Source organism: Brienomyrus brachyistius, chromosome 14 (genome assembly GCF_023856365.1).
Source record: "Brienomyrus brachyistius isolate T26 chromosome 14, BBRACH_0.4, whole genome shotgun sequence".
Classification (NCBI taxonomy): domain Eukaryota; kingdom Metazoa; phylum Chordata; class Actinopteri; order Osteoglossiformes; family Mormyridae; genus Brienomyrus; species Brienomyrus brachyistius.
The window spans coordinates 6,091,296-6,114,815 of record NC_064546.1 but is presented as its reverse complement, the minus strand read 5'-3'; the positions used below and the strand labels follow the sequence as shown (position 1 = coordinate 6,114,815).

Below are 23,520 nucleotides of genomic sequence, written 5' to 3'. Positions count from 1 at the left end.
GTTAAAGGAGTGCTCAGAGATTAAAAGGAGAATCCCTGATATTGTCCCCTTCAGCAAAGTGATTAATATGAATTGCCTTGATAAAAAATTTAGCTCTGTTAAAGGGCCAAAATTTGAACTAACTTAATCTCTTTGGATGAAAGCCAACTGCATAATTATACTAAATATAATTATTTAAATTAATTAATTACTCAGTTCAGTTTGTGATGTAGCACAGAACAGCATCACATCATCATATGCTGCAACAATGATGTCAGACAGATATGTAAGGATCTGAATTAGAAAATGACAGGAAGGACTCGCCCGTACCAGCTGCCGGATTTACTGGGCAAAGACGCAGGTAGATCACAGATTCAGTGATAATCTAATCAAATCATTCATTTTCTCTGCGCACCCCTACCCCACATATGCCTGCTGGGCTGTGTGTGAGGTTGTGTCATTGTGTCACAGTCAAATGAGGACCAAGTTCCTTTAAATGAACAATTACATAAAGCACACTTGCGACATGCCAAAAGAAGCATATAAGTTTTCCCTCTAAATTAGGTGACATATAACTTGTGTCCTCAAAGATGTTAGGAAGTCAAACATGGAACAGTCACAGTACATGAGCAGGGAAATATTTTAGACAGTAGGATTGCCTGGGGACTTCTGTAATCATCATCATAAGCAACAGGAACACCACTACAGATTTTCTCGATTGCTTTTGGCACAATTCAAGAGACATACCTAATGTTCTCTAGACTAAGAGCATTTATAAAAATGGATAATATTTTATTTATTATTTTTAATAAATATTTTAGTACATATATATACAAATGATCTTGTACAATCACTATAATTTGGCATAAATTTTGGGCGCTTTAGCTTTGGTGGTTAAAATAAATTATGTATAGGGCCATTGTACTAACTTTACAACCAATATATACTGTATATGAGTAATCATCATGTTAGTCACTATATGTAAAAGAGTTTGCTACAGTTTTTCTTGATTGCTTTGGCACATTTAATGAAACATCAACATTTTCAGGACTATAAGAGCATTTCTCAAAACACTTCATACGTATACAGTAATACAACACTATGCTTTAGCAGTAAAAGCCTGTAACTTACCCAAAACAGTTAGCTCATGTCGCAAAAGCAAATAATTCCACTAATAAATTAGTCAGCGCCACCTAAATGAAAACTACATTCAGCATCGTTTTGACTACGAGAGTCAAAATGCTTAGATATCCATCCATTTTCCAAACCGCTTTTCCTACTGGGTCGCGGGGGGTCCGGAGCCTATCCCGGAAGCAATGGGCACGAGGCAGGGAACAACCCAGGATGGGGGGCAGCCCATCGCAGAGCACACTCACACACCATTCACTCACACATGCACACCTACGGGCAAATTAGCAACTCCAATTAGCCTCAGCATGTTTTTGGACTGTGGGGGGAAACCGGAGTACCCGGAGGAAACCCCACGACGACATGGGGAGAACATGCAAACTCCACACGCATGTGACCCAGGTGGAAACTCCAACCCGAGTCCCAGAGGTGTGAGGCAACAGTGCTAACCACTGCACCACCATGCCGCCCCCATGCTTAGATATATTGTCAGTATATCGGTGTAAGCATGCTCCTGAGATCCACAGTTCTGTGATACCCAGTTCCCATTTTCTCACGGTCACTGTCTGATCATTTTTCATCAGCAAACTGTTACTTATTCATGTCAAAGACACCAGTTTCAACATCACAAGGTTCTACTTTACAGTATGTAAAGTTTACTGACAAGAGAAAGCACTCGCATGTACATATAACTTCTTCAGATCTCAAAACACAGTACAATAGCACAATAAAAAAAAATGTACACAACATTGTATAACACAAAAACAATAAAATAGCAATACAAGAACAATAAAATTACATCCAAATTATGTATTATGGGAACCAAAAATAAAGCATTTGTGTTTCATTGCAATTTATATAATATATATTTTTACATCATTTTAAAAGCTTTGTTAAATGTTTTTTAAGTGGCTAACACGGTGATCACATACATGTTTTTTGGTGTAAAATTATTAGAATATGAAACTACATAATATATTTTGACCAACTTGACTAAATCAACTGAAAACTGTACCAAATTATAACAGTTTACAAAACCATTTGCATCTATGTGCTACAATATTTGGAAATTTGTGTGCGACAGTGAGAAATGATGTTCTGCTGTGCAGAATGCGAGTCCATCACAGAGCACATATACAGGGACACTCACATATCACATGTAATTTAGAGACACAAATTACCCTAACTGCATGTCTTTGGACTGCTGAGATGGAATGAGATTTCTGGGAGGTAATCCACATGTCATGGGGAGAACATGCAAATTCTACACACACAAAGTAGTGTACAGATGTGAACCGCCATCCTTTGGAGGTGTGAGGCATCAGCACGAACCAGTGAGCCACCATGCCGACTATAATAACACGACTACATTGAAAATACATTTTAATTCTTAATACCACTAATACTACTACTTGAAAATGTACACATATAGACTAGTTTTCAACCTGGTCATGGTAAGTCTGGGTTTTATTTCAGCCAGCGAGGTCTTTAATGTGGACTGATTAGGCTGTTTACAGCTTTTTCAACGGCTATAGATACAGATCCAGACCAGCAACAGTATTGTAAGTATGTGCATGTTAAATGTTAAACATCCTCAACATGCTTACTACTTTTGTAGACATAAGACAGTATGATTATAACGAACAAAACTTTACTAAAACGATTATAGTGTCTATCATACCATATTAGATAAAAACACCACCACACTGTAACAATCAACAAAACCCTTTGATATGGGAAACAAGCCTTATAGTCTCTAGGCATTATAATGTACATGCATGAGCTATACATGCATAATTCATAACATATTGCAATGTTGCCCATATATAGCTATAAAACCATGTGACCTCTTCTGATGTTTAAAATCGTTTATATTAACGTGTCTTTGCTGTTATAATGCTATAGCAACTGAAGTAGCAACTGAAGACCTTGACCCCGTCTATGTGCTATACAGTATGTATTCAATTACAGCAACACAGTTTGAAGCAGGCCACTTGGATTAATGTGCAGCTGTTCCTAAAAATTGTCATTGGGTGAAATTGGGCTTTTACAATGAATAGCAGCCTAAACAAACTGCTTCTGTTTTCTAAAGTGTTCCTTGATCTAGTATATGGAAAAAAAAATAGGAAACTCTCAATTCAAGATTTTCTAGTACAAAAGCATTTTCAGTATACATACTGGATTTCAACCGTAATATCCTTCAATGAACTGTACTTACTAAAACTTCCTTGGACTGACGTTCACAGTCAGCTGTTTTGCCGTTGCTTATCTGTATTGCTGTGCATCTTGAGCCAAGGACCATGTAATTTTAAGGATGTGCTTTTGCGCACCAATGTTGTTCCTAGCTCATGATGTCTTCTTTCCCTCTGGTTTCCACATCCATATCACCTTTGCTAATGTTCTGCAAAAATAATGAACCTGAACAGCCTTCAGCATGCAGAAACAGTTATGCAATTTTCAATGACACTGAAACCTCTAGCTGTGATAACTTAATGGGCAACTGGACCAACCCAATATTTGGATTAGGATTACCGTTAGGGTTAATATGATGGAATATTAATTTGTTAATTAAACACAGACATTGTGGTTCATAACATTAGTACATATATGCTAATGGTTTGTGCAATTCTGATTACTTTGCACACTTTTCAGTTGATTTAGTCTTGGTAGAAATAGATTATGTAAATTTCCACTCTAATAATTTTAAACCCAAAACTGTATATTTACATGAGCAAAACAGTTAACCAAGCTTTCAAAATTATTCTAAAATATATTCCATAAATTGCAGTGATGTGGAGTTGTCTTTTTTGGTTCCCGCAGTACATGATTTTGTTGCCATTTTATTGTTCTTGTACTGCCATTTTGCCATTTTTGTGTTATACAGTGCTGTGTGAATATTTTATTTACTATTGTACTGTCTTGAGATCTGAAAAATGCATGTGAGTGCTTTCCAGTGAATTTTACATGCTGTGATGTAGAGCCTTGCAATATTGAAATTGGTGTCTTTGTCATGAGTAAGAATCAATTTGCTAAAGAATAATAGTCAGTGACAATGAGAAAGTGGAATCCCACTATCAGTCAGAAATGTGGAGCTCAGGAGCATACTTACACTGACATACTAACAATACACTAACAATATATCTAAGCATTTTGATTCTCATGGTTAAAATTATACTGATTGTACATTTTATTTTGGTGGCACTGACTAGTTCATTGGTGGAATTATTTAATTTTGAGAAATTAGTTACAGGCTTTTGCTGCTAAACCATAGTGTTGTGCTATATGCATGAACTGTTTTGAGAAATGTTCTTATAGTCTTGAGAATGGATTCACCTATGGGGCAATATTATCTAACATTGGTAACACTAACTAGCACTGGAAAAGGACAGTTGCTCCTGTGAAAGGGTTTTTTTTGTGGTTTTTTGGCCTCCAAAGTGCAACTTCACATTATTTTAGCTATATATCATCCATTGGGAAGTTGTTCTCTGGTAAATAATAGTTAATTTGGTTATTTTAAAGGTTTTTTTTAAAGATTTTTATCTATGTAGTTAATTTTTTATTTATTAATGAAATTTTTGAAAACCAAAAGGAAATTATTAAGTATCAGAATAAAAATATACCTTGCAAATATCCAAAAAGACAGTAGGACTGGAATTTTTTTAATGGGTAGCTGGGTCTTAGAAGGGGGTGTAAATGGAGCTAAAACATGGTCAAAAGTTTTATTTTTTTTTTTTTAAAAAAAGAATTGAAATTGAAAGTCCAAGTTTTGATGTTGATCTTTAAAAAGTACAACGATATAACAATGAATTAAAATGAAAAATAAGTGTATGAATGTTTTTTTTTCAGTTTAAATATAATTTTGATAAAATTCCAGATTTTTTTAAAAATAAAATTTTATATTTATTTTTCACTTTCATGTATGTTAATATTTGAGGGCTTCTTTTTTCAGTTGTAGATTTTTTTTTGTTTTCAAATTCAGATCTATCTCTTTTCAGTTTTACATCTTATTTTTTCAGTTTCAAACTTTTGACCCATATTTGGAGTAGGGGTGTGGTATCAAGCTGAGAGGGATGTGGAATAATGAATGACAGCATAACATTCGAACATTGATGAATTCCCTCTTTGCCTTCGGTATCTGCTTGTCCACTTACAATAGGTATCAACAGAGAAGCTTGTCCACTCGTACACAGGGATTCTAAAAACATACCTTTTTCTATGCGTTTTGGCCTTTAATTCACAGACAAATGGAATTTTATGTCACAACAAACCAAGCTTTTGAAAAACCCAGTCCAGGGTGAAAATTTTCAGAAAGTGTCGACGTGTAGACAGGGAAAACAGAGTCTTGGCTTGTAAGGTCAGATTGTGCACCATTCGCACAATAGACGTTTTTAGCCTAGCAGAACTGGTAATAAGGCTTCGGTTTGGCCAACATGGAGTTATATTGCCGCCTGTTGGTCTGGCATGCTCTTCACAGCGCGTTTTCATATGGACAGAGATATCTTTTCAGTAACAGAGGAGGAAAAATATCCACGTACGTGCAGACAAAGTCTAAGATGGTACCTACAAATGTGGCCAAACATTTTGGGAATGACACAAATACTGTATTGATGGATGTTATGAAGAGTGATCAGGTGAATTGCAATTAATTGCAAAGTCTCTTTTTGCCATGAAAATGAACTCTAAAAAAACCCATTTCCACTCCATTTCACTGACCTGTCACAAAAGGACCTGCTGACATCATTTCAATGATTCTGTTGTTAACATAGGTGAGAGTGTTGACAAGAACAAGGCTGGAGATCATGCTGTCATGCTGATTGAGTTAGATTAGCAGACTGGATGCTTTAAAAGGAGGGTGCTTGAAATCATTGTTCTTCCTCTGTTAACTACTGTATGGTTACCTGCAAGGAAACATTTGTAGTCATCATTGCTTTGCACAAAAAGGGCTTCATAGGCAAGGATGTTACTGCTAGGAAGATTGCACCCAAATGAACCATTTATTGGATCATCAAGAACTTCAAGGAGAGAGGTTCAAGTGTTGTGAAGAAGGTTTCAGGGCACCCAAGAAAGTCCAGCAAGTGCCAGGACCATCTCTTACAGTTGATTCCGCTGCGGGATTGGAGCACCACCAGTGCAGACCTTGCCCAGAAATGGTAGCAGGCAGGTGTGAGTGGATCTACACACATAGTGAGGTAAAGACTTCTGGAGGATGGCCTGGTGTCAAGAAGGGCAGCAAAGAAGCCAATTATCTCCAAGTGAAACATCAGGGACAGACTGATATTCTGCGAAAGGTACAGGGATTGGACTGCTGAGGACTGGGGTAAAGTGATTTTCTCTGATGAATCCCCTGTAATGGGCAACCAAAAAAAATTGTCTGGTGAAGAAAAGGTGAGCGCTAACATCAGTCCTGTGTCATGCCACAGCCAAGGGAGTGGTTCACTCACAATTTTGCCTAAGAACACAACCATGAATAAAGAACGGTACCAAAACATCCTAGGAGAGTTTGGTGACGAACAATGCCTTTTCCAGCATGATGGAGCACCCTGCCATAAGGCAAAAGTGATAAATTCACTTCCCAAACTCCCCAGACCTTAATTCCATTGAAAACTTTTGGTCAATTCTCATGAGGTGGGTGGGGAAAAAAACACAAATTCTGACAAATTCCAAGCACTGATTATGCAAGAATGGGCTGCTATCAGTCAGGATTTGGCCCAGAAGTTGATTGATAGCATGCCAGGGCGAATGGCCATGAGATCTTGAAATAGAAGGGTCAACATTACAAATATTGACTCTTTGCATAAACTTAATGTAATTATAAATAAAAGCCTTTGAGACATATGAAATGCTTGTAATTATACTTCAGTATACCAAAGAAACATCTGATAAAAAGATCTACAAACATTGAGGCAGCAAACTTTCTGAAAATCAATACTTGTGTCATTCTCAAAACTTTTGGCCATGACTGTACTTCACACGGAGTACCTGCTGGTGCCAGCACGCTGGAGAAATGTTACCCACTGTTTAAACAAATACTCTGGGATGTCATCCTACGTTTTACAAGAAAATACAAAGCCCTGCTCATGACATAACAATTAAAATTATATATCAGGATTGCTAGCTGCACAAACATGCACATGCATTTACATATATGTACAGGTAACAGTTTTATTACCTTGTAAATAATCTGTAGGGTTTGCAAACTGCCCAAAGATTCTAATGTAGCTAATTTTAGGTCTATAATGGAATGTGAGCGAACAATTACGATAAAATACACAATACAATTAAATTGGGCCCACGTTACTTGTGCTCCAACAAAATTATATTTACATAAATCATGGCCACGTAGACTATTTACCATACTAGTAACCCCCTTGCTCGTAATATAATTAGTTGCACCTAGTCTTTTTACCCTAAACTAATACTGAATTAGCAGGCTATACAAATAGTTGAATAGTTAGTCAAAATAGTTACGCTATATATGATTAAAGGCACTTTCGTTAAAAAAGGCAATAATAGACCTTACTGGTTTCCCCTAAATCTGTCCAAAACATAAGAACGCAAACCATAACACAATGTTACATTGTGATACAAAGAAAATCGACAGCATCTTATTGCACTTTACTTTTTATTTAAAATAAATGTTGACACATGGTTAAGTGCTGAAGTCCAAGGACTGATTTCTGGTCCAGAAGAACCAGTTCTGCAAACTAGCCTTGGTAGCTTTCTGATTGTGTGTGTGTGTGCGCGTGTGTGTGAGAGAGAGAGTTCCACAATATTTTCATTGCAACTTAACTCGCATGTAGCATGTGTGTGTTATAACAGCCGAGCAGGGAGGAGGCAGACCCGAAATGCGGAGGCAGAATCCTTTATTTAGGAGATCGGGTTGTACAAAAGCCAAGGGGGATGTGCTGAATCGTGGTCGAGGAGGCAGGCGAATGGGGATCTGGGGAGGGAGGAGGAGAGCAGACGAGGGAGCAGGGGATGAGCAGGGAAGGCAGGCAGGCGATCAGGCTGGATACAGCAGGCAAGACGAACCGGGAAGACAATACACAGAGAGATTGCTTGGTATGGCACATCACTAGAATGTCAACAATACTACGCACTGCCTGCTGGGTGAATAGTGGTTAAGTAGCTGACCGATCGGGTGGTGATCAGCGGCTGGTGCTCTGCCCCGCCCGTCTGGGCTTGACAGTGCGCCCATCCATTCCTCTTATCATAATGTAGACTACAAACATAAGAATCCAAAGAAAACATATTCCAAGACCTGAACTAACACCTCAGCCAGACAAAACATCCCAGCCTGGAACATTCAAACTGTTGTACAGTATGTGTAGTTTCTGAAACAGACCACAAATATGACATCTGTTATTCACAATGTATTGAGTAAAAGAATGATTGTGAGAAAAAATAATTACGTTAGAGTGGAGAATGGAAGAGAGAGAATGGAAGAGGAGTTCAGACTTTTCACGCTGTAAGGGACAGCGGGAGAAGGAGGGTGAGACTGAGAGGAAGAACAAATCAGAGGAATGAGACAAGCTGGTGTTTTAATTAAAAATATGTGAGTAATGGACTTGAGTAAGCTCACAATTTTAACACAAAGCCCATGAGTCTTCTCAGCAGAGTGGATACATGTGAACTGAGCATTGTTGTCTTTTAGTTGGTGACTTTGCCCTGTCCAGCAAAGGTAGCAAATGCATAAATGTCACCAAAAAACATGAAAAATACAGGTTTCAAATATCAAACCCCTGGATAAATTTGAGTGTGCATGCTGCCTCTTCCTGGAATTGGAGATTAAAGTTGTAGAATGTGGAAAATAATGCTGCATGTCCTATCAAGAAGGTGGGCTGGATCCCCCCACATATGACATGGCTCTCAAGACGGACCATCCAGTGCTGAATCTGGTTCCCGTTGTTTCATCTGAAACTTATGTATGGGTTTTTAGTCTGTGTTTGAAATGAATTGTGTTATGTGATGAAAAATATTTAGCCATGTGTAGTACCGGCTGAGAAACCTTTTTTATATCCAATATGAATATTCTGTCCACCTCTTTCTATAATACCTTAAATCAATATTTCTGTAACAGGTACTGTCTCTCATTTCCACTGCCCCAGTAACAACAGGTAGCATTATACAGTAAGTCACCATGGGACAATCAAAGGTGTTTCCCAGTGTTATTGTTATATCTTTGTGTCTGACTGAGTTGAAGTACGGTGACCAGATAATCCATGTCATCCTGGACACTTTGAGCTAAGACAGTATTTGTAAACTACCATTTTAATAACAGGACCCGGATATCACTTAAGCACTGACTCCATACTATGTGTGGCTTTTTTCCGCTACAGCCCTAGTCCACAAGTAAATTTAGACATGTAGAAATTAAAATTAGTTCTTTGTGGAAATTCTAGCTAGCTGCTGAATCCTTCTATAATAATGTGCACATATTCAGCAATGTGCAAACTGATTAATTCTTAAATCATTTTGAAGTTATTACAGATGTATCATTGAACAAATTAAAATAAGATCATTGTCTCATTTAAAGGCAATAATTATGAAATTCTAGCTAGCTGCTCAATCTATGACATATTGGCATGCACATGTTCAATAATAAAAACAAACTTGAAACATCACTGTAAAAATTTAAACGATTTATAAATTAAATGATTGATACCTATACTAAATAATTAGTAAAATGGTTGAGGATGATAGGATAAAGCACCAGCTCCAGCTTCACACGTACAGTTAAGCTTTGCTCAAGAAGTTCAAAAAATACTGCATGATACTGTTATCTTCCATCCATCCATCCATCCATCCATCCATCCATCCATAATGGACGCCGGACATTTTTTAAAAGAAGAGATATTGTGGTGTAGCGATACATTTTGCAGTTTAAAGTCTGGCATGTTTTTTGACACAGTTTTCATTTTCATTTCAGTTAACGATTTTCGTTTCTGTTTTTGTTTGCGATAACAGTGCCCCCAAGAAGCCCGAACACACACGCACACCGCGAATCAACGTAAAAAATAAACCCAAATTGTAACCTAAACATTTTCTCAAACATTAAACCAATGGAAATTCTAACGTAGCAGGCAGAAAAGTTTATGGCTTCAGTAATAATTCGACAGAATAAATTTAAAAACTCTCCATAATAATGGTCAATTAATAAACACTAATACACAACATTTATGGTGGTTTTGCCTATCCTATTCTTGCAATCTAGAATAGGGCCTGTGTGTTCTCTCCAGGTGCTAGTCCATAGCGCAAGTACTGCTGTGGTTCAAACTACATTGTGTACAAACTACCTTTTTGTTTTGTGATAATTTGAACTACTCCCATAATTACGTAGTGATTTTGAAAGAAACATTTGTTATAATGAATTAGAAATCAAAAAGGAAATTTCATTAAAATAATTTTTTAAATCATGCGTCGATTTCAAATATTGATATTGACTCTGTCAGGATCGCCGTTTAACGGGAGCGGCGGACGGGCAGGAAACAGGCAAGGCAGGCAGGATACGGAGAAATACGGGGATTTATTATAACGGGGTGCAGGAAACGCAGACTGACATCAACAAACATCAATGACAGACAAGGTACCAGGACAAGACGGACTGAAATACACAAGACGGAGCAAAATAACTAGACATACCTGGGTACGATCAGGGAAGCACACGTGGATAATCAGGGGGGCGTGGCACACACGAGGATCGTACGAGCTGGGCGTGACAGACGCATTTTAAACGTCGAAGTAATTGACTATGTCAAATAATCGCTGCAGCCCTAGAAGTCGCAGATAAGATTGGACGAAGAACGCCCACGGTAGTTTTCTCTGGAATACTTATAGCGCCACGCACAAGCCAGGCTAAATTAGCTGAGGTGGCTAAATTAGGTTAGTCGGGTTGGTATTGGCGCCGATCGGGTATACGTGACCCATCCACGAAGATACTAGCTTATTTATAGTTTGGCAGTCTCTAAAAGGATAGCTCCTATTTCTTGGTAAATCTATTTGTACAGTCAATCGCACAACTTTTTCCCATTTTAGACGCCCTTTTTGCAGCATTCAGACTGAACGATGACACTGCCACTCAGTGGGTGTTAGAGCAGTTATTTACGCCGGCTGTGAGGACATGCGCATACCATTCGCAGTACAAGGAGCCTAAGAAAATCAGATGAGTGAATATCTGTAAATATTTTTCGCTTTTAACAACATCTAGTAGCACGGCAATTTGCAATCTTTGCAAAATCAAAGGTTTGACAGGTATGAGTAGCCTTGAGTGGAAAATCCCACTAACCAAAACGCACGCCGTTGTCAGAGACAATACGAGTAAAACGAAAAAAGCAATAGATGACTTGGGAGTCGCTAGCTTAGGCTGTTCTGCGTACTCGGTGGAGCTTGTGATACACCAGAGGCTGCCATCGCAACGAAGTGTAAGTGACGCTGATGCCAGTGGGAGAATAATTAGGGGGAATTTTAAGCGTTCGCTACTTGCGTACGTGTCCTCGTTTGGAAGATACTCAAACTGCACTGCAAAGTACCTCGATCGAAGCAATGGGCACGAGACGGGGAACAACCCAGGATGGGGGGCAGCCCATCGTAGGGCACACTCACACACCATTCACTCTCGCACTGCACACCCACGGGCAATTTAGCAATTCCAATTAGCCTCATCATGTTTTTGGGCTGTGTGTGTGTGTGTGTGTGTGTGTGTGTGTGTGTGTGTGTGTGTGTGTGTGTGTGAAACTGAAAAATGTTGGTCGGCCCATACCTAGTTATAAGAGCACATAATATAGTTGCAGAGGAAAACAGAACTTTATACGACGATGTCAGGATTTTGAGTAATAAAAACGATGTGGTAGTTAAGGGTAATTTTAATTTACCTGGGATACAATGGGCTCTACTGCAACTTGAGATGATGGAATTGGTACATAATTGCTTTTCTATTCTGTTTGTTAAATTCCCTACCATAGGAGCAGCCATTCTCAATCTTATGTTCTCTAATAACCAGGATAGGATTGGAAAAATTGGGGTTTTAGATCTACTTGGTGATAGTGATAATATGGATAGATTAATTTTATCTATATTAATTGTCCAAAGAGCAAAGTCCAAAACAAAAATATGTAATGTTAGGAAGGCTAACTTTAATGGTGTGAGGCTGAAACTAGAACCTGTAAACTGGATGTTAAATAACAGTACTTTTGAAGTGGCATGGGAATTTTTGAAAAACACATTATTACATGCGCAAGGGGACTTCATAGCTGTTTCAAGCAAAAATAAATTGAGGAAACTGCCACCAAGGTGGTTTATTACTGAAATTAAAAAATAAAGTCAGGAGGAAAAGGGCTCTTTTCCACAAATGGATAATAACTAGTGATGTCGGAATAAAGCAGGAGTTTCTAAGTTTACCGGTTGAGTTAAAAATATTAGACTTGCTAAGAGGAATGTCAAAAGGAAAGTTGCAAGGCTAAGAATGACATTAAAAGTTTCTTCCAATATTTTAACTCCAAAGGAGCTCTAAAAGCCAAAGTCACTAATCTGCAGGATAGTAAAGGTCTTATAATTGAAAATGAAATTGATATATTGAATGAATTTAATGATTGTATTGGATAGGTGTTCTCTGAAGGAGACACAAGTAACATACTGACTTATTCGTAATCCAGCTTTGTCTTTGAACCATATATGTATAACTGCAGCTGATTTACTACAAAGCCTAGCTAAGGTCAAAATAAATAAATCTCAGAGCCCTGATGGCATCTTACCTATAGTTTTAAAAGAGATGCGGGGTATTATTTGCTGACCGTTAACTTTGCTGTTTCAGAAATAATTTTCTGTTGGTGTAGTACCTTCTGATTGGATGCATGACTATATAACACCTATATTCAAAACGGAGATAGAAGTAATCCATCAAATTATAGGCCAAATGGTTTAATTTGTATAACTGGGAAAAGTCATGGAAGTTATAATCCAAATCAAAATGGTAGATTACCTGGATTTGAATAACATTCTGAGGGATAACCAACATGGATTTAGGAGAGGTAGATTTTTTTTTAACAAACCTACTCAAGTTTTTTGAGGAAGCTGCAAGAAAAATTGATCACAAAAAGGCCTGTGTGATTTACTTAGATTTCCAGAAGGCCTTTGAAGTTGTCCCCCACAAACGGCTCCTGTATAAACTCAAAGTAGCAGGGATTTTAGGAACTGTAGCCGCTTGGATTGAAAACTGATTAAAACACAGGAAGCAACGGGTAGTTATTAGAGGCACAAAGCCTCATTGGGACTGTAATCTTAGTGGTGTACCTCAGGGTTCAATTTTAGGACCTCTGTTATTGCTAATTAACAATATTGACACCATTATATGCAGTAAACTGGTTAAATTTGCAGACAACACCAAGCAGACACCAAGCAGTGTAGCAGATACTGAACTAGAGGTACAGAGGCTTAAAATTTTTTTGTTTTTTTAATTAGTGGCTAGACAGATACCTGTCAGAAGAAATTTAATGTAGACAAATATAAGATAATCTATGCAGGGAGCAGAAATATAAAGTATAGATATTTTATGGCATCCACTGAAATAAAGGATGCTGATTATGGGAAAGTCCTTGCTGTGTATGTTGTTGCTTCCGTGTCTCACTCTTGCCAGTGTGGGGAAGCAATTAGAAAGACCAGTAGGATGTTGTGTTACATCTCTAGGTATGTGGAGTTTAAGTCAAGAGGGGTGATGCTAAGATTACACAATTTCTTTGCAAGACGCCACCTATAATATTGTGTGCAGGTTTGGTTATTGTACCTTAAATAGGACATTACTGCCTTGGAAATGGTTCAACTTAGGGCTACAAGAATGATTCCTGGTCCATGAGAAATGTCTTATGAGGTGAGGTTAACTGAGCTGAATATGTTCAGTCTTGAGCAAAGGAGACCAATGGGGCACATGATCCAGATATATAAGATTCTAACAGGTCTGTAGGCTGTTCAACCAAATAGTTATTGCAATATTAGTTCAAATTCAAGAACTCGTGGCCATAGGTGGAAATTAGTGGGAGAACAATTTCAACTGGATTTCAGAAAGCACTTCTTTACGCAGCGTGTACTGTAGTTAGAGTATGGAATAATTTTCCTGTTAGTGTAATGCAAGCTAAAACCTTTAGTTCCATTCAATCAGAATTAGATAAGGTTTTAACAACTTTAAGCTGTTAGTTGAATTTCCCCCAAACGAGCTTGATGGGCCGAGAAGCCACTTCTTATAAATTTCTTGTGTTCTTGTGCTTGCAATTTATGCAAAACAATGAGAAATGATGTTCTGTTCTGCACAAGTGACATCATGTTGTGGGGATCATACTAGCTGTTTTGCAAATGCTATTTGTCATTTGCCATTTATTGCCAAAGCAATAAAAAAAAGTAAAAAAAAAAAAAAAAAACTTTGATTGTTTACTATGTTAACATATTATTTTGAATCTTTTGCAAGGAATGTACAGCTGAAAGAAAAACTTTAAAATTTGTATCATGGATGGAATTGACTGCATAAAAATCTAATTTATTCGAGTCGCAAGAGAGTCATCCTTTTTAAATTTCCTTTAAGTAACCATGTATTTCAGGAATTTCTTGAAAAAGAATAGTGCCAGTATTCTAGATTATTAACTCAGAAAATAATTGTCATGCCGGTGCTCATTAGCACAAAACTGCATTTGAATGTAAAAGATATGCATGCACAATCCCTGCTGGTAAGAACTATCCACTTTCACTCATATTATTAATACTGCTGTTCATGTAAAAACTGAAATGGAAAGAACATGAAAGATGCAAACAAAATCCTTTTTCTTAAAATCTTCAAGATAGAGTATTCTTAAGTTTTTACCGGTTCATAAGCAGAAAACAGAGGTGCTTGAGAACTCAATCTGACTTTCCTCTTAATGTTTTGGACAATTAGTAACCCTTGCTTTTTTCCTCTCCCCCATCTCTCCAGCTGACAGAGAAGGCCCTTCACCAAGGATCTCTCTGCTTTTCACCATGAGCATTGCTGTTTCCCCAATGGCCAGTGAGGCCACCTCACCCATGATCACCTCAGTTACCCCCACTGTGGATCCTAGCCGCCCGGTAGACCTGGAAGGCCTAGGACAAGGGGACAGTGATGGGACAGCAAAGCAGCAGGACCCCACCCAGCGTTACCAGAAGCCGCCTCCCCTACATACTGGGGCTGACTGGAAGGTTGTACTACATCTTCCAGAGATTGAGGCATGGTTGCGGGGGACCACAGAAAGGGTTCGTAACCTCACCTGCTCAGTTCACCAGGACACCCTCAACAAGCACGTGGATGTGCACCTAGTCCAGCTTAAGGTGAGAGGAACTGTCTGTCTTGTAAACTGCCGAGATGTCGTAATGTATGCAAGATTTTGATAAACAATGACATAACTATTAATATTAGAATTTTAAGTGACAGTCAGACAGAGAGACACTATATTTAGGTGTAGTCTCAGCCAGCTGATGTAGGTATGATGATTTTTTGTTACAGGAATGACCTCATAAGAATACATACAGCTCACACTCGCATATATTGCCACTTCTGCTCTTTGTATGACAGCAGCATACACAGAATTCTAAAAGAAGGAAATAGTTCAGAAGCTTTGACCAGAATAATAAACTAAATTAAGAAGGTGGGTTCGTGAAATGAAATAAATACTATATGATGTTACAAGTAAAAGAGTTAACTTAGGACTCGGAAAAAGCTATTCACTTCCATCCCTAAAATAACACTGCTGATTTTCGATTTTTCAGCACAAATTATAACACTGACAGTAATCCCATGATTACTGAATATTGTATTATTCTTGTTTGAATTAGCAAAAACCTTTGATGCAACCAGAACACTCGGTCAGATGAATTTCAATACTGAGTTTAAAATTAGTTCATTGCTTGTACTATTCTAGAGTTTAGAACTCAGTGGGGACTATACAGGGGTGGTTTTAAATACCTGTAACTTATACCTTGTGGGAAATCATTCTAGATCATAGACGTAGTTACAGGTAGCATACTCAACAGCTCAATATGAATATGTATTGAAATGCTATTTAAATATGAAACCACTGATGATGATGATGAAGCATGTGTTTAACAAAAAGATCTCTATTTATATACACATTTATAAATTTGCCATAATCTGACTATTATGTAATAATGTACAGATACATTATTAATTATAAAGTGATACAGGTTGTCAAAAAACCCCAGTAAGAAGCAGAAATATCTAAAATAACATATTTTAATCACAATGATTTCCAAATCTCTATAATCAATAACGGAAATGAAATTTTGAATGTAGACGTTCATATGGCAAAGTAAAGGATCATAGACACACAGTAAGCATTATACCCTTTATGCATCTACTCATAAAGAATTTCCTTTCAGGTATTAAAAAGGGGCTGCATTTTCCCCCTAAGTGCTGTTAAACCAGTTGGCATCATTGTCAGATATGCATGAGTGGTTTTCTTTAATCGATTCTCCATCCTGACATTTGCACCCTGTTTATGATCTGCACTGCCCCGGCTTTCTCGAGCTTTCCCTTCTTCTTTTATTGTATAGTGCAAAGTGCTCTAATCAGTGGTTTAGTAATTTGTGCTCATCAGATTCTCCTTCGTTGAACTTGAAAGACACAGGAAATGGATGGATGGGTGTGTCTACACATTTTAAATGCATATACAGTTGCAAGAAAAAGTATGTGAACCCTTTGGAATTGTACAGATTTCTGCACAGATATGTCATAAAATGTGATCTGATCTTCATCTAAGTCACAACAATAGACAATCACAGTCTACTTAAACTAACACCACACAAATAATTATATGTTTTCATGTTTTTATTGAACACACCATGTAAACATTCACAGTGCAGGTGGAAAAAGTATGTGAACCTTTGGATTTAATACCTGGTTGAACCTCCTTTGGCAGCAATAACTTCAACCAAACATTTCCTGTAGTTGCAGATCAGACCTGCACAACAGTCAGGAGTAATTCTTGACCATTCCTCTTTACAAAACTGTTTCAGTTCAGCAATAGTCTTGGGTTGTCTGGTGTGAATCGCTTTCTTGAGGTCATGCCACAGCATCTCAATCGGGTTGAGGTCAGGACTCTGACTGGGCCACTCCAGAAGGTGTATTTTCTTCTGTTTAAGCCATTCTGTTGTTGATTTACTCCTATGCTTTGGGTCGTTGTCCTGTTGCATCACCCATCTTCTGTTGAGCTTCAGCTGGTGGACAGACGGCCTTAAGTTCTCCTGCAAAATATCTTGATAAACCTGGGAGTTCATTTTTCCTTCGATGATAGCAATCTGTCCAGGCCCTGATGCAGCAAAGCAGCCCCAAACCATGATGCCCCCTCCACCATACTTCACAGTGGGGATGAGGTTTTGATGTTGGTGTGCTGTGCCTCTTTTTCTCCACACATAGTGTTGTGTGGTTCTTCCAAACAACTCAACTTTGGTTTCATCTGTCCACAGAATATTTAGCCAGTAGTGCTGTGGAACATCCAGGTGCTCTTTTGCAAACTTTAAACGTGCGGCAATGTTTTTTTGGGACAGCAGTGGCTTCCTCCGTGGTGTCCTCCCATGAACTCCATTCTTGTTTAGCGTTTTACGTATCGTAGATTCGCAAACAGGGATGTTAGCACGAGCCAGGGATTTTTGTAAGTCTTTAGCTGACACTCTAGGATTCTTCTTCACCTCATTGAGCATTCTGCGCTGTGCTCTTGCAGTCATCTTTACAGGACGGCCACTCCTAGGGAGAGTAGCAACAGTGCTGAGCTTTCTCCATTTATAGACAATTTGTCTTACCGTGGACTGATGAACTTCAAGGCGTTTGGAGATACTTTTATAACCCTTTCCAGCTTTATGCAAGTCAACAATTATTAATCGTAGGTCTTCTGAGAGCTCTTTTGTGCGAGGCATCGTTCACATCAGGCAATACTTATTGAGCAAAGCAAACTCAAAAACTGGTGTGTTTTTTATAGGGCAGGGCAGCCTTAACCAACACCTCCAATCTCATCTCATTGATTGGACTCCAGTTAGCTCACTCCTGACTCCAATTAGCTCTTGGAGATGTCATTAGTCTAGAGGTTCACATACTTTTTCCACCTGCACTGTGAATGTTTACATGGTGTGTTCAATAAAAACATGAAAACATATCATTATTTGTGTGGTGTTAGTTTAAGTAGACTGTGATTGTCTATTGTTGTGACTTAGTTGAGGATCAGATCACATTTTATGACCTATCTGTGCAGAAATCTGTATAATTCCAAAGGGTTCACATACTTTTTCTTGCAACTGTATGTACATGTAGTTTGTATGTGTACAAATGTACATATACATTGTACTGTACTGTTCATGTATTTCTAAGTTAAGGGCATTTCTTACTTACGGTCATCCCTCGGTCCCATTCTGCCTGGATAAGGGCGGTTTTAGTGTGTGTGTGTGTGTGTGTGTGTGTGTGTGTGTGTGTGTGTATATGTATGTATGTATGTATGTATGTATGTATGTATGTATGTATGTATGTATGTGTGTATATATATATATATATATATATATATATATATATATATATATATATATATATTTATATGTATATGTATATTTATATGTATATGTATATTTATATATATATTTATATGTATATGTATATTTATATATATATTTATATGTATATGTATATTTATATATATATATATATATATATATTTATATGTATATGTATATTTATATATATATGTATATATATATATATATATATGTATGTGTGTGTATGTATGTGTGTGTATGTATATATATGTATAGAGAGGAGATGCTTTCATCCAATGTGGCATGCAAATGAAGATTAGAGAGCAGATCAGTGTCCCTGTAGGAAAATGAGTTTAAGGGCCCGATGGTGAAAATACCTCTCGAGGGATTTGAACCCGCAACCTACGAAACACAGAGGTATATAGAGATATGTGAGTGTGTCATTGTATACATTATTTCTTCAGGGAAGAAAAAGAAGAAACATATTTTACAAGGTTAAATCAAAATAGAATGTTCTGTGCCACCTTCCTACTGTCCCCAGGCCGGGCAGCGATTTAGAGTCTGACCACTGCCCTCTAAATAAGGGAAACATTTCCGCTGACAGAGCACTGACCCCTCTTGTACTGGAAAGTTCCATACCTGATTCTTGACTCCATTAAGTTTGCCACAGAAGTCCCATGGCACACATTTATGAGGATGAAATTTCCAAGGTACGCTCAGAATATTTACCTATTCTTAAATATGTAATATATTTACACTATTAAAAGTAGTGGTGCACCAATAAGAAAATTTCTGGTGGATACCAACAGCCGATAATTCAGTACTGATTGATTGGGGGTTCTGCGTAAGTACAGTAAATTTAAAGGGACACTCAACCCTATAAATACATTACATAAATGTAAAAACTCAAAAAGTGTTTTTTTTTTGGCAGAAATACCAGCTCTGTAATATATAACAACAGTCCTGGTGTATGATATTTTAGAATTGTATATACAATGCTTACAAACAAATATTGAAAATGTTTTGGTTTTATAGCAAAAATCATTACTTTATATGTTTTCAAAAATATTTATATAAGATTATAAACAATTAGTAGTTTTAAATAAGACTCTTATTTCCAGTAGTAATAAGTTGAAACCCAAATCCTAGTTCTAAAAGTTAATTGACAGGCAGTGTTACTGGGTGTCTTTTAATTACTAAGACTTTTGCACTGCACCTAAAATGCCTGCTATGGGATGAAAAAACAAGTATAGTATCAAACAAGGCATCCTCTCCATCTGGAACTTGTATGTCAAATCATGTCAAGTGGCTTTTTATTGTCATTTCATCTATATACAGTTGATATAGTACACAATGAAATGAAACAGCGTTCCTCCAGGACCATGGTGCTACATAAAACAACACAAGACTACAAAGCTACTCAGAACGGTTGTGTGCAATGTGCAATAGAAGTGCGATCAGTGCATGGACAGATTTGAACACTGCAGTCTTGCTGTGGCCATGTGCATCACCAATGGTCTGCAAGTATCCACTGGTGACATAACTGCTACCAAGGTGTGGAATATAAATAAACTCCTGTATTTCTGTATTTGCTCTCAGCTGTGCATTGGAAGCATTTTATTACTTGCAGATGTTATTAATTGTTGAAAGCCAGTGTCCTTGGTTACAGTGAAGGGCTGTTCAAGTGTGATAAACTCCATCATTTTGATTTTGTGCTGTCTGAAGTTATTTTTCTTAGCTATAGAACACTTTCTTTATAGACAAGGTAGTGTTATTCAGCAGTACACTGGATCCTTGTTTATCGCGGTTAATCAGTTCCAGACTCTACCGCGATAAGTGAATTTCCGCAAATTAGGATTCTTTATTTATAAATCGAATATTTTCATAGTTAGAGCATCATAAACCTGTTTACGACCTTCTAAATGCGGTTTTTACCATTGCTAGACATGAAATAACACCCTTTAGTCACCATTACTGTTATGATTGCTGGACACATACGGAAGCAGGAATGGGGAGATGAGGAATCAGGATCAAAGGGTTTATTTGGAATCACTCCAAATGCAGGACACAGGACCATGTAACATCAAAACGTCAATGACAGATCTGGGGTTACAGACTCCGACGTGGACTTAAATACACCGGATGAATCAAACTGGCAGAAAACAGCTGGTCATAATAGGGGTTGCACATGTGGTTAATAAAGGAGCGTGGCACACAATACGATCGTACAGGCAGGTCATGACAATTACACTCGTATTATCCAATATATTAGACAAAATAAGACATATTAGACATTACAAATATCATATTCTTATTGTACATTTAATTACGAAGAGCAAAGATGCTTCCAATGTTTAGCGATGTATCATTTTCATTACCTCAATCAACTTTTTAATGAATTCACAAAAACCTGCGATAGAGCAAAGTCAAAGAGAAAGTCGAAGTGCGAGTGGCGCCTGTACTGCAATACTTTTTGGATTTGCGTTTCAGAAGCTCTTTAGTGTGTCTCACTTATGGTAAACAATCAATTTTGTTGCATTTCTTACATCCCTTTCAGCCCATGGCTGCAATGCATGTTTTTTTTTTTATCTGTCCGTGTCTTCTATTCTAGGCCTGGCTCTGTATGCTAATTGATAGGATGTGCCGGCGTGTGAGGCATGTCCCAGATCATTTGCATAAGGTTGACCTGGTCTGTGTACCAGGGGAAAGAGGGAGCTGTTGTGTTTATGTTGTATTTTTGATTCGTTGGTTGAAAGTTCCTTTTGGTAAAATCATAATGTTCAAATAAACCCCTAGATGTCTTGAACTTGGCTGCTGCCTCTCCTGCACTTTGTCGCTATTTTGAGCCAATGGTGACACATTGAAATATGTATTGGTAGATGCCACTCCTGAAATTTTAGGAGAGGATTGTTTGTAAAATGCATTTCTAAAGTCTTTTTCACAAAGTAGACAGTAGACATTTTTCTGTTTTAGTACTCAGGTGTGAAAAGCAGTATGGATCACCGTTTCAAAGGAAATTACCTGTAGTTAATTAGGAATGGGCACGTGACATCAAATGTACATCCGCCATTCTGGGGGATACTTTTTCAATTATCTCCACACACCCACACACAGCAACCAAAGTACTAGTAATGCAGTATTTCTCATTTCTTTTTTTGTGAAAATTTTTCTTGTTAATGATAATTAATATTCATAGAAAGTACGGCAAAAGAACATGGCCGAGAGAAATGCCCATACCAAGAAAAGCTTACAAACAAAGTGAGAACTTGGTATGAGGAAAAAATATCTTTCATAAACCACCTTGACTTCTAGCAGCTGCTCAGGAAGGTCTGGGCCAGTTTTAAATGACACTAGTAATAGCAGGGAGATAATTAACCAGTACCGGTACTTTTGTTGACTGAAATCTGATGACATTTTCAAAAGAATGTGGGAGAGTTCGAAATTAACAGTTTAAAACAGTGAATTTTTATTCCTGCATACCTGTGAATCATGCTTTGGAAAATTATTATATAATGATCTTGATTTTTATTGCACGTTCCTTTTGATCAATGTTGGGCTTCAAACGCGTTGATCATGATACTAATTATTTGTTTGTATCAATAAACTAGACTCCTATAGATTTCTAATGGTACTGTATGTGACGCTGATATTTTAATTGCTGGTCAAATTTGGATTTCACTTTGGATACAGGGCAGCTCATAAAAACATAAAAAAACGGAAGAGAAGAACGTGAACTAGTTAATTTTAATCTGTGTGAACTGAGCTTTGAGCTAGTTTTGGTTAAGTGTGAACTTGCAGAACACTGATGGCAGTAATATTTAAAAGGGAGATCCCTTTAAGTTTTTGTTGATGTATTTATTACAGTGCAAACTTCTTATAGTAATCACAGTCATAGTGATCATCCACTTATATGGATCAAAAAGCTTGGGACAGAATAATTTCCGAACAAATACTGTTTTTAAGTTATAGTAATCAAGTAGCCCGCTTACAGTGTTCATTTATGGGTCTTTATAACCATGACAAGATATGGAATAAATTGAAACTGTGACATTTAATAAATAAATAAATAAATAAATAAATAAATAAATAAATAAATACATATATATATTTATTTATTTATTTATTTATTTTTGCTTGATCATCCTACTTTGCCTTGCAGTAACCCTTCTGCTTCTTAAAGCGGCATGCAGGGAAAACATGACAGGAAGAAGGTCAGTTTCTCTCAATGACAAATATAGACTCATTAAAGCTTATGATAAAATGCCAAAAAGGGAGAAACAACAGTGCTTTGATGCAATGTAACGTTGTGGAAATGCACTGCATAAATAAAATTAAATTGAATATTACGTACAATGCTGTACTGTATTATAGCGTATTTGAATTATACATAGTTCAACAATTTAATTTGTACAGCACTGTACTTTTAAAAGCATTTGAAACAGCTGTAATGTATTTTGAAATCATCAATAAAATTAGTTTTTATTACCTTATATTCTTGTAATAAATATACAAATGTCAATTAGATGGTAATCTGCCTGAGACGTAAAGAAGAAAAAAATCTGTTATGATGATCATCTGCTTATAGTGATCAGTTTCACCCAGGCAGATGTGATCACTATAAGAGGTTTCCACTGTATGTAGGTAGACAGGACATCTTAGATATACTTAAGTAATGAGCAGTGATGCTTTTTTTATTTTTTAAAAGCTGAAGTATGCAAAGTAATACATTTATCTCAATATATTGCAGCCCTCTTAAAACTTGCATATTGGTTAACATAAACATATGTTTGTTATATGATATGTCATACATTCAGCTTTTGCAACCGACTACACAACAGTGTTGCATAGTTGTGCACTTTTAGTAAATAAATCTCAATATAGAGC

General features: G+C 37.2%; 1 protein-coding gene across 7 annotated transcripts in view; it reads left to right on the top strand.

Moving 5' to 3' along the window:
• akap6 (A kinase (PRKA) anchor protein 6) overlaps window positions 1-23,520 on the top strand; it is a 168,444-nt gene that overhangs the window by 12,736 nt on the left and 132,188 nt on the right. For 3 of the 7 annotated variants that reach the window (XM_048974096.1, XM_048974095.1, XM_048974098.1), the window contains exon 2: window positions 15,059-15,429. In XM_048974096.1, coding sequence (XP_048830053.1) covers window positions 15,103-15,429 — 327 coding nt within the window. In that variant the 5' untranslated portion in view covers window positions 15,059-15,102. Of the gene's footprint in view, window positions 1-10,788; window positions 10,990-11,089; window positions 11,284-11,487; window positions 11,529-15,058; window positions 15,430-23,520 lie in introns of those variants that run through there. The other 4 variants (XM_048974097.1, XM_048974100.1, XM_048974101.1 and 1 more) reach the window with 4 other exon arrangements.